Source organism: Triturus cristatus, chromosome 2_1, assembly GCF_964204655.1.
Source record: "Triturus cristatus chromosome 2_1, aTriCri1.1, whole genome shotgun sequence".
Lineage (NCBI taxonomy): Eukaryota > Metazoa > Chordata > Amphibia > Caudata > Salamandridae > Triturus > Triturus cristatus.
Window position 1 is genome coordinate 987,696,932 of NC_140581.1, and position 12,632 is coordinate 987,709,563.

The window sequence follows — 12,632 nt, forward strand, 5'->3', positions numbered from 1 at the left end:
GAAATAAAATGAAAAATTTTTATGAAAGAAACAATTTTTTGACAATTATAGAATGCACATTTCAGAACATTAGATTACATCCATTATTTACATTGTAAGATGGGCTAACCTTAACAAATATCTAGTACAGCGTGTTTCCTAACCGAATCTAAACATCCTGAAAATTAAGCACTCTAATAATTAAGTCGGACGGCAAGGTCGCTAACCGGTGTCAGATCCCTTACAGCTACGCTCTCACGTTCGAGATGCGCATGCGCAACCCAGGGTACGTTTCACCCCGTGCGCTCTGAACTCCATTAAACCATAACAGGAGGGCCCACACTTGCGCACCTTGATGACGTCATAGTGTCTGTGAGGGGTGGCTACCAGCCTGAGGAAAGCGTGGACTCCCTCCCCCGCACCCTTCTAAGTAATGGATATCATATCCTGCCCCTGAAGTTCTGGGAGAGACCAATGGCCCCTCCCGATGGGCGGCCCCTTTCGTGAATGGGCCCGCCCCCCCCCTAAGGACCTTAAAATGCTGCTCACCGATTATGACCTTACCGCCAGACCCACGTAATAAATACGACATTGCTATTCTAAAAGGGAAAAAAGGGGCGCTAAGGAAAAGTTAATACAAACCACAGCAACATAAAACAACCTCAACATTTGTACATTTCCTGTAAAACGGGAAAAAGGGCCTAAGGAGAGAATTAGTTAAACACCACAGCAAAGCACACCACATTTACATTTGCACATTCTCCTATAGACGGGAAACAAGGCCCAAGGCGAGAAATAAGTTAACACGCCAGAGAAACCGCAAGCATATATACCTGCATATCCCACTTGCGAGCAGGGGAACGCCCGGGGCAGCAATCATGCCGTTCTTATGATCAAGCGATAACAGTAAACAATATACCTACCATAGTCATCACCCAATTCGCTAACCAAGGGGATGGAGGGTGGGAAAAATTAAGAGCCCCACGGTGGGGCGAGGAGCGAGCCTGGGGAGCGCGGGCACAAAGAGGCCGCCTCCCGCGCCCCCCAGGCTCTTAACCCCTTCGTGATCGTGGCCCCGCCCCCCCCCCCGGCCCGGAAGCACACAACTACTTCCGGGGCAAGGGGGGGGGGGGGGGACCAGCCACCACGAAGGGGTCGGGATATGGGAGGGGCCGGGCCCCGCCATGCCTGCGTGGGGGCCGATTGGCCCCCCCTTTTCTCATGGTCTGGGACTACCGGCCACCCCCCCCCCTTACTACACAAATTGCATTTACTTAATTCAGCAGGTCAACACATGGGTCTTTGGAAGGCAGGGGTCAAGGGACCCCCGGCCGTATTTATTAAAATAAGAAATAAAATGAAAATTTTTTATGAAATAAACAATTTTTTGACAATTATAGAATGCACATTTCAGAACATTAGATTACATCCATTATTTACATTGTAAGATAGGCTAACCTTAACAAATATCTAGTACAGCGTGTTTCCTAACCGAATCTAAACATCCTGAAAATTAAGCACTCTAATAATTAAGTCGGACGGCAAGGTCGCTAACCGGTGTCAGATCCCTTACAGCTACGCTCTCACGTTCGAGATGCGCATGCGCAACCCAGGGTACGTTTCACCCCGTGCGCTCTGAACTCCATTAAACCATAACAGGAGGGCCCACACTTGCGCACCTTGATGACGTCATAGTGTCTGTGAGGGGTGGCTACCAGCCTGAGGAAAGCGTGGACTCCCTCCCCCGCACCCTTCTAAGTAATGGATATCATATCCTGCCCCTGAAGTTCTGGGAGAGACCAATGGCCCCTCCCGATGGGCGGCCCCTTTCGTGAATGGGCCCGCCCCCCCCCTAAGGACCTTAAAATGCTGCTCACCGATTATGACCTTACCGCCACAGGCCAGCATAGTTGACCGACTATCTGGCCCCCCCCCCGCACCCCTACCTATAGAAAGGTCATAACCCACCTCCAAAGACCTCAACCCACGCCAGGATATTCCTTATAAAAAGAGCATTCCCTGCCTCATTTAAATGGACCCCGTCCCGCAGGTAGAAGTGCTCCCCCCAGATGCACCCATGAGGTATGGTCTGTAAGACCGGGGTTCTAAATAACCTGTCCAGCTTGTTGTTAATCCTTTTTACTGAGTGATTCAGGGCGCTAACAGAGTCCCCGCCTCTCCATTGCATTCTTGGTATCAATTGTGACCATACAATCACCGACCCCGGTAACCGCTTTGCCAGCCACCCTGCTGCTGCTATAATCTCTTCCAGGAGGACCCTCCTACCCAGGCCTGCCAGATCATTCCCCCCTAGATGAAGGATCACCGCCGAGGGAGGTGGAGTATGTCGTTTTAGTAAATCCGACATATAATCCCTGAACTGACTAAGGCGAAGCCCCCCCCTGCCGTGGAAGGAGACCGTGCACCGCCCACTCTCCGCCCTCCGTCTACCCGAACCTGCAAGAAAAATTGTGTTAGCGCGCTTCACAAATGAATGTCCTACTACCCAAACCACCCTTGTCTTCTTTGTGTCCTCCGGGCAATTCCTTGATGTTGCTGAGTTGATGAGATGATCCATAGGAAGTTTCCGTCCTGCGTGGCAGGCCCGTGAAACTGTAAATAACCAGACGAAAAAGGACAAGTGTTAAGACTCAAAATGGCAACAGTTCTCATAACATGTGCAACCGCACGTAACCTTTGTACTTATTAGAGGACCATCTCCCAATCCTTTGTACACTGGTTGAATTCAACTCCCTGGCAGTTGCTTCTGTGGCTGCCCCTATCCGAAAGGAGTGCGTCCCAAACTCTTTGTGGTTATAACCAGCCCTGGCCATACTCATGGCTAGCACCCTCTGGAACTGAAACTTAGTCAAAGGTGTTCCGTCCCCATGCAGCAGCAGTGGCCCCCTACATTCCTGCGCCCGCTGTCTCAAGAGCTCCTCCACCAGTGCCACCGGGCAGCAGAGATTGTTCCGTGCCCGGTGTAACGCCAAGGTTTGGCCCCTAGCTTCTTGATCAGTCTTTGATTTCCTGATGGTAATCCACATTGTGTCACCCCTCATGCTGACATCATGTAGCTGAAGGCCGCCTACCCTATCGCATTTGTTGGCCGCCACCAGTTCGCTTACCCTGAATGCCCCATAAAAGGCTAAGGAAAATGCCGCTTTAAACAGACATACCTCGGCCGCGGAGCTACATGTTGCGGGCAGCGCGAGGAGCACTGCTGACAAGCGCTCGAAACCTATCGGTTTCCTAGTATCTGTGGCCGGTGCCTGCATGCGCCGCCATCCCTTCAATGCCCTCTGCGCTAAGAAACTGTTCGTGGGATCCTTCACCCCTTTCGCGCGTGCAAAAAAGGAGATTGCAGCCTTGTGCCTGCCGGCTGCTGCTGCCGTGCGCCCTTCCCTGTGTAACGCGCTCATGTAGTTATTAAAGTTAGCCTCCACAAACCACCCGCTCTCCCAGCCCTGGCCCAAAAAGTGACAGTAAGACCTGAACGCCCCTTCATAAGCTTTTCTTGTCTTGGGTGCTAGGCTGGCTGCCACGAGGTCATGTAGTTGGGGGCACCAATCTGCCAGAGAGTCGACGGGAAAGAGGCCGGGGTGGTCTCTGCGTCCGGCAGGTGATCCCTGAACACCTGCATCTTAAAGCGAGAAAGAGCATCAGCTGCATTGTTCAACACCCCTGGGACATGTTTTGCCCTGAAAAGTATGTTTAATGTCATGCAGCACAGCACTATCTCCTTCATCAGGCGCAATATGAATGGACACCTTGCAGCTTGCTGGTTGATACATTCCACCACTGTCATATTGTCTGACCAGAAGATTACTGATCGGTTAGCCATATCCTGAGGCCACACTTTCAGTGCCACCCAGATTGGGAAGAGCTCGAGGAAACCAATGTTCATCGTCAGCCCGCTCTCCTCCCACCAGGCGGGCCACTTCTGTGCCACCCATTTCCTACCAAGGATTGCACCAAAACCTACGCTTCCTGCAGCATCAGTCCATAAACCCAAGTCCTCCGAGGACAACGTGGGTGCACCCCACAGCACTCTGCCATTGAAACCCTCCAGGAATGCAATCCATATCCGCATATCCTGGCGAACCTCTGCAGATAGCCGTGTCCGGTGATGTTTCTCCCGAAGACCTTTCATGGCCTGTGCAATAGAGCGTGAAAAAGGGCGCGCCATGGGTATTACTCTCAATGCAAAGTTTAACTGACCCACTGTCTGCTGTAACATTTGCAAAGTAACCTTCTTAGCCTGTATGCATGACCCTAGGGTATTCTTGAATCTTTGTATCTTCTCCATTGGTAATCTAAAGCAACCCTCCACTGAATCCAGTTCAATTCCTAGGAATTCCAAGCATGTCACTGGCCCGACCGTCTTCTCCCGCGCCAGGGGTACCCCGAAAGAGCGCATGAGCGCGCAAAATTCCTGCAATGCTGACGCACACTCCCGTGATCCCGCCGGACCCAGGAAAAGAAAGTCATCCAGATAATGCATAACACACTGGTGCCCTGTAGATTGCCTTAGGGCCCATTCCAGGAAGGCGCTGAACTGTTCGAAATATGCACATGAAATGGAACAGCCCATGGGCATACACCTATCCATGTAGTACTTCCCTTCAAAAGAGAAACCTAAGAGGCGCTGATCCTCAGGGTGAACAGGGAGTAGTCTAAAGGCTGATTTAATATCTGATTTGGCCATAAGTGCTCCCGCGCCTAAGTCCCTCAGCATGTCCGCCGCCTGATCAAAAGATGCATATTTAACGCTGCAGATTGATTCATCAATCGCATCATTCAAGGATAGGCCCCTAGGTGCAGATAAGTTGTGGATAAGCCTATACTCGCCCTTCTCCTTTTTTGGAACTATGCCCAAAGGGGAGCATACAAAATTCTTAGTAGGAATGACATGAAAGGGACCCGCTACCCTACCCAAGCGCAACTCTTTTTCTATTTTGCTAGCCACCAGCGTGGGATTGGATAGTACTGACAGCTGATTCCTGCACTGCGGTGTCCCGACATAACCCCCAGCTGGAATTCGGAAACCATGAGTGAACCCCTCTTGCAATAATCTCGCAGAAGTGTGATTGGGGTACCTGTTAAGCCAAGGGATCATAGCCGACAAAAGAATGGGCGAATGTGCTATAATGGGGTGGATCTTGTTACTCTGGTTTCTTCCTTCCCCTATTCCCAGGCCCACTGCCCTTGTTCCTGCATGTCGCTTCTGGGTGGGAAGGATGGCCGCATATGTTGCACGCGTGCCTGAACTTACAAGTGCCCGGTGCCCTGTTGCATGCCCGTTTGTTGAAGTCCCAACACACCCCTTTTGCACTTCCACCGCTTCTAGCCTTTTGGTTTGTCTCCCCGCCCTGTGCTGGCCGAAAGGGCTGCTGAAATTGCTGTTGTGGCCTGGGAGAGTAACTTTTGTTCCAGGCAGAGCTAGTGGACGCCCCCTGCCCCTTCTCGAATTGAGAATGCCAAGAAATAGAATCTACCTTGTCCCATGCCAAAGATTTGTTGAACTCCCTAGATTTTCTGAAGGCTATATCATACTCTTTCCAGACATCCCCCGCATGGTTATCATGGTACATTGTGATCCTACTCTGATAGCAGCTCATGACTGATTGCATCCCTGGAAAACGTTCCCCAATTACTGCACTGTACACGGCAAAGGCCCTCACCCAATTGAGGATGGTTTCTTCAACCCTAAATTTGTACAATTTTGATCTCCATTCACTAGGCAACATCATATCTTTCTGTGATTTCGCATATTCCCATTCCCTGCTGTCTATCAACAATGAAAAGATATTAACATATTTATCAGCCCAAATCAACTCTTTCACACTTTGTGACACATGTTGCGCCAGGCACTCCCCCCCTGGAAGGCATCGCGCCCTCGCCCAATAGCGGCAGGGCCACCTCCTTACCATTGTCGTTGGATGACGCCACCTCCACGGTCTTGGCTGGGCCCCCGGTGTTCGCTGGACCTATTTGGGGAGAAACTGGTGCGAGTGGCGTGCTGCCCTGACCACTAGCCAATAATATCTGCGCAACTAACGTTCGTTGTTCCGCCGTGAGGATCGTGATGTCCGGCAACGCGCCCTTACCTAACCAGGGGAGAACGACCGCTACCTGGGCTGCTAAATCTGCTGGCATTGGACCAGACGCGGGCAGGAGAGAAGGGACCCCACTCGGTACCGCGCCCCCCACGGGAACCGGGGTGGGCGGTGGCACCAATGGTGCTAAAGGTGCCATCGGGATGGCCGGCGCTACTGGCAAAGCCACTGGTAGCTGGGGTACCGGTGCCGGGATGTCCAAGGGTGCCTGAGGTTGCGGGACAGGTGCCTGAGGTGTAGGGACAGGTGCCGCCGGCGGTACCATGGGAGTTGGACACTGTGGACGACCCCCCACCTTCTTAGATCTCGCCCGCTTGGGCGGTGTCGCAAATTCGCCCCTTGGTTTGGGCGGCACTATAGTTCGCTTAGGTCTCCCCGATGGGCCGGCGTGCGCTCCTACCTTCGCTCCCAATTCCGCTACCGTCCTACCCAGTTTGTCAACTTTCCCCAGTCGTTTCTCCATTGCCGACATTTTGCGCATCATTTTCTGAAGCATCCACCCCATGCTAGCATTTGCGTGCCCCCTTCTTGCAGACATACTTATGAGCACACCGTGCTCCGTACCTGACCCAGTTGAAAGGCGCCCAAGCTGGAATACACAGACCTAGCTCCTAAGCTTGTTGACCTGTAACAGAAAATACGTTTAATTTCCAAATGTGGCAGCTTGAATGAAGTTGAGCACTTCTTCCCGTAGACCAATTAAAATTGTACACGTGCGCCTTGAGGCCAGACCAACCACCCCTGTAAAACAGACCAACCGATATATACCCAATTGAATTGTAAATGGGTCACTTCCTTATGTGAAAAAGGGGCAAAATGAAAAAATTGCCCTGGTTGGCTTGACACTGACCGCTTTGCTATGCACACACCTCAGATCATGTACCTCTTTCAGTTTTTTTTTTTTTTAAGTGTTGAAATTATAACCGAGCCCCTTATCTAGCACCAGTCCTCCCACACGAAGATCATTCACCACTCTTAAACAATATACACGTCGGGCAATAAACCTGCTAGATTGTAAAAGCAGTAACTTGTATTTAAATTGTTTTCAAAACCACCCTAGCCCTTCCTTAATGCAACAAAAACGTTCAATCATGACAAAACCCTCTTAGTCACCCATCCGCCCTCTGCCCTAGCTGTCCCTGCTTAGCTTGGCCTTCGTTCTGCCAGGTATGAAGCGTTGCTTCTCAATCTCGAACTTTTGCACACACGCGGCCGTGCTTCAGGGGCGCGGAAACTAAACAAACCAATGAAATGACTATTGTGAGCGTGTTTCCTAACCTGCACGAGAATACCCGAGCCGCTCCCACCCCGCAATCGGTGCCTTTATTCTTACAGTTTTTACGAAACAAACGAGTACTTCTGGGCTCTGCTTTGGCAATGCTCGTTACACAGGCTTCTATAAATGAACCAGTTTTGGAGAATGCGGGCATCGATCCCGCTACCCGCTTGAAGCTGAACAAGATTCGCAACTCTGTGCCTTTGCTAAGGCGCTCTGCGGCCCCCCCCCCGTCCGCCCCACAAAATACCTCGTGTCCTGATGCCGAAAAACGCCGACGTCCCCACAGTGCCCAAGCGGCCTCCAGACGAGCCCGCAACAAACTTCCTGGACGCGAAACAATTGACAAAATTTTTCACACTCCGCTTCCGGCGTCCCACGAGATCACCGCAGTCCTCCACCTCCGTAACGCGTCGGATAGAGGTATCCACTGCAGTCCTGCTACGCGGCACACCTGCAACAAGAAGAGGAAAAAAAAAAATTAAGAGCCCCACGGTGGGGCGAGGAGCGAGCCTGGGGAGCGCGGGCACAAAGAGGCCGCCTCCCGCGCCCCCCAGGCTCTTAACCCCTTCGTGATCGCGGCCCCGCCCACCCCCCCCCGGCCCGGAAGCACACAACTACTTCCGGGGCAAGGGGGGGGGGGACCAGCCACCACGAAGGGGTCGGGATATGGGAGGGGCCGGGCCCCGCCATGCCTGCGTGGGGGCCGATTGGCCCCCCCTTTTCTAATGTCTTCCTAACACAAACTTTTTTTTTTTTTAAAGCAAATCCATCCCCCTCTAAGAAATAAGAGTTGCTTTTGAAAAACATATTTTCCATATGGGAATGTGAACGCAGGAATAGAGATCAGTTGTCCCTTGCAGGCTAGCATCCATCCCTGTGGACCCAGCCAGTTGCATGGCATCACAAATAGCAGCCTTCATAACTAATATTCATTAGGCAGGTCATTTTATTAGTGTTTCTGAATGGGCGTTTTGTGATGCAACCTATTGGTGCATAGATCACATCACAAAATAACAGGCAGGTCACAAAAATGTTGCTAACAGTTTGCACTTACTATTTGCGACCTGCCTGTACTGAAATCAGTCACTAAGGGGCTCATTATAATGGCGGACGGAGTCTGCCCACCATCATAACGGTGATGGGACCGCCCGCCACCTTGTGCATGGAAATGTAGGGGGGGTACCATGGGTATCCCCCAGTGCACCCCCCCCCCACTGAGGGGGCCTGCAACGGGCCCCCAAAGCCAGTCTCCGCCTGGCTTTTTCCGGCGGGATATCCGCAGCGAAAAGATAGGCAGAAGGGCTCATTATAATCACTACAGCAGTGCCTGCAAGGCACCGCAGCAATGATGCCCTGGCTCCAGGTTCCGCGAAGCGGGCGGAAAAGGACCATCTAGCGGGACCATGGCGGACGGTATTTCCGTCCACCACGGAACCAATGTGATTCCCACCGCCATTGTAATTTGGCAGTGGGTGAATCACATTGTGATGGCGGGAGGATCGGTGGCGATCCTCCCGCCGTCATAATGAGCCCCTTAATACAGTCTCTTATAGCAGGATGGTGAAAATTAACAACAGTTTGCTATTACGACGTACTAAACAACATTATGAGCTGATTTTCATTCTAATTTGATTTTTGGTATCAAAGCGTCTCTTTAAGTCATATGCTAGAGGAATTGGATTAGAGATCTAGTCATGCCTTCAATGATTGGTAGCAGTACATGTCCTGCAGTAGCTGTGTTAATCTTTAAGACATAGTATGAATAGGTTTTTGGCACTTGAAATTATGTGAGCTACATGCTGCTTCAGATCTACAGTGATTTCCAGGTACTAGTCTTACATGCATGTTGTTTCTTGTATCCTCTGCAGACTCTTTTCCAACCACAGATAAATGTTTATGAGAATTTGGCCAAAGAATGCGTGGTAGGCGGGTGCTGTGTTGATCTCTTCCTGTTTCCCAACCAGTATGTGGATGTCGCCTCCATGGGTCTTGTCTCATTGTTGACTGGAGGAACTCTTTATAAATACAACAATTTCCAGGTAACATGCATTCTATTAATTCTTAATTTACTGATCCTATTTTTTCTACATGTTTATATCCAAACATTTGCACACGGATGGGTTCAGGTCAAATAGTGCATCAACTTTTAATTGTACAATCCGTTGGTACATTCCTTACATTCCAAATTGCCTATTTCGATGTGAAGATGCTGTCTTGGGTATGATACCTAGACCCAGAGATGTTAAATGGGATGGGAAGTAATTTTAGTTTCTGGGTCCCTAGCTATGGAATTATTACCCAGTGTCTCTGAAGTTTGAAGACTTTAAGAAGTTTTGCATGACTTTAAAAACCTTTTTTTTTTTCCGAAATAAGGCATGCACAGGCCTCTTTGATTTAGGAATTACTGTACTTTTTTTCAGCGCCAGGTCACCTATTGGGTAGATTTTGCTCTCTAAAAATTCACCCTCTGATATCTGATAGAGACTTCTAGTTGCAGATTCCTTACCTTAGAATATTACGCAGGCGTCAGACTGGATCCTGAAATTTTCAAGCAGTACCCTTATGTCATTCAGTTTAATGGGTGGCGTCATTCAGTTCGGCGGTGTCCGTGCCATGAGTGATGTGTGCGGTACCTATATATGCGTCACCCCAGCATGCTGATGTCACTTCTTTTCTTTCTGTGCCAGTCAGCGCAGACCCAGAGCAAGCTACCCACAGTAATTTTTTGGCTGACTTTTTCCTCTACTTTTTGTCAAAACGTTTTTGAGATTTTCATCTCCTGGTGTGTTAGGGATGTCCTCTAAAAAGGCACATGTGGTTCCTGTCGCAGACAGATGTTTGTGACAGACCTCATTTGGTTTGCCTATGTTGCTTGGAGCAGGACCACTACTCCAAGATCTGCAAGGACTGCCGGGCCATGAATCCCAAGGTGCTGAGGGAATGGTCCCTGAAGCTCCTAACTGACTGATGTGGGAGGACCCAGTGACCCTCTTGGTCATGGTTGCACGGAAGGTCCTAGGAACTCTCGCAGAGCCTCTCCCGAGGATCGTCATCACAATCCAAGTTGTCAGGTAAGTCCCACAAGCAGAAGAAGTCAAAGAAGTGTTTGACTTTCCTGCACCAGTCCAAGTCATCGGACGAGGCGAGGGAGCATCGGCACTCTAGATCTTGCACCGCAGTGGAGCCTGTGCCAGGGCCTGCTCTGCGCCTCCCAGAGTTTCCTGGAGCATACTGTTTGGTGGCTCTCACCTCTTTGGTGAGAAGGCAGGCAGAGTTATCATGCGCTTCAAGGACAGCAGAGCTACAGGCAGGTCCTTGGGCCTATCCATGGCCCCACGCCAACCCCAGTTCACCTTAACTCCTTCCGGGGCTACAGTAGGGGCTACCAGCTGTGCCCCTTCCTGCCCAGCCACCAAGGCCAGCAGGCTTCCCAGCCTTCTCGTGGATGTAGTTCCCACAAATCATATGGGACTACTAGCCAGAGGTCGGTCAGTCCACCACCCCCTTAGCATCCACAGCCTCTAAACACCTTTAGTTTCCCCTTAAACCAGCACGGGCTCCCAGTGGGAGGCAGGATCCTCCATCACCTGCCCCACTGGCAGTCGATAGCATTGGACAAGTGGGTTTTACAAATAGCTCAGAGGGACTACTCTATCTTTTTTCTGGAGTCTACCCCACCAATGCCACCTACCTACGACCGGAGTGTTGGTCCTTTTGGCCAAAGGAGTCATAGAGAGGGTGCCAGCATCAGAAGGAGGTCGTAGTTGCTATTCCTGCTACTTTCTCGTGCCCAAAAAGGGCGGATGCCTCCTTCCTGTCCTAGACCTGTGCCTCCTGAACATCTTCCTGAAAAAGGAAAAGTTCAAGATGCTCATCTTAGCTCAGGTTCTATCTGCCTTGAACCCTGGAGACTGGATGGTAGCGATGGACTTGCAGGACGCATATGTTCGAGGCATATGAGCTGCAGATCACACACTGAGGATAAGATCGCCATCTGGTGTTGGGCTCGGATGATTGCAGGTTGTTGTTGTCTTCGGAAGAAGCCTTTGGTCACGAGGTTGGTGACTCCTCCCCTGGACAACAGTGCGCATGGGCATCCACTCCATCGTCAGATTGTTTTTTTCCGCCATTGGGTTCGGATGAACTTTTTTCCGCTCCAGCAGAAAACTTCTAGCAATCAATTTAACTCCTTAACCTTCATTCCATCGACTTCGAAATCAACTCGGACCGGTTCCGGAAGCGGCTGATGGACAGGACACCCTTCAAAAAATGCCCCCAGTGTGGAGCGAAGTTCCCCCACAGTGACCACCACGAGGTTTGTAACCTCTGCCTGTCGCCGGAACACGAGTCCACCTGTCCAGCTTGTGCCGCTTTCCGTTCGAAGAAGACCCTCCGGGACCGAAGAGCTCGACGCCATATTATGGCCAAACCAGCTCCAGAACCGGAGGACATCTTTGCTCAAGATGTTCCCGAAGACGACACCGAAGATCTCGAGATCGTGTCCGAGGCCGACGATTCCGATGACCTCATCACTCCAGGGCAGCGTGTGAGTACCACCCCCCCTGCCCCTGCCCCATCCAAAAAGACAGTGGTCAAGACTCCGCCAGCTGGGCCCAGTCGCAACCGGAAATCCTCTTCAGAAGCCCCGCCCTCGGGCCCGGCTCCGAAGACATCTAAGCCTGTAGGTGGCTCGGGCTCGAGCAAACCTCATGTGATTGTGCCTTTAACACCCTCGGCGCCGAAAAAACCACTGTCGGCACCGAAACAGGCTTCGAGACCGAAATCTCCTTCGGCACTGAAACGTTCCTCGGCACCGAAGTCTCCACCGGCGCCGAAACGTTCTTCGACATCGATGCCTAAAAGTCCCTCGGCACCGAAACATACATCGGCACCGAAACATACATCGGCACCGAAACATACATCGGCACCGAAACATACATCGGCACCGAAAACTCCATCGGCTCCGAAAAATCCATCGGAACTGAAACATCCTTCGGCACCGAAAACATCATCGGCACCGAAAACTACGTCCACACCAAAAACAGCTCATAAAGACCCGAAGCGGGCGTCGCCGCCACCACCTTCGGAGCCAGATGAACTTTTTCGACCAGATCCTACTCAAAAGCGGATCTACATCAATCCTAACACTGGACATGTGACTGCCATCCCATATAAAAAACGGAAGCTGGACACTACACCTCCCCCAGCTCCCATACGAAAAAAGGACTGTGCCACTTCACCACTTTGTCCTTCTT

General features: G+C 51.1%; 1 protein-coding gene across 1 annotated transcript in view; it reads left to right on the top strand.

Moving 5' to 3' along the window:
• The window catches only part of SEC24D (SEC24 homolog D, COPII component), a 553,336-nt gene that overhangs the window by 402,696 nt on the left and 138,008 nt on the right, over positions 1–12,632 (top strand). Inside the window, exon 15 of the mRNA XM_085634340.1 lies at positions 9,246–9,416. Coding sequence (XP_085490466.1) covers positions 9,246–9,416 — 171 coding nt within the window. The remainder of the gene's footprint in view (positions 1–9,245; positions 9,417–12,632) is intronic.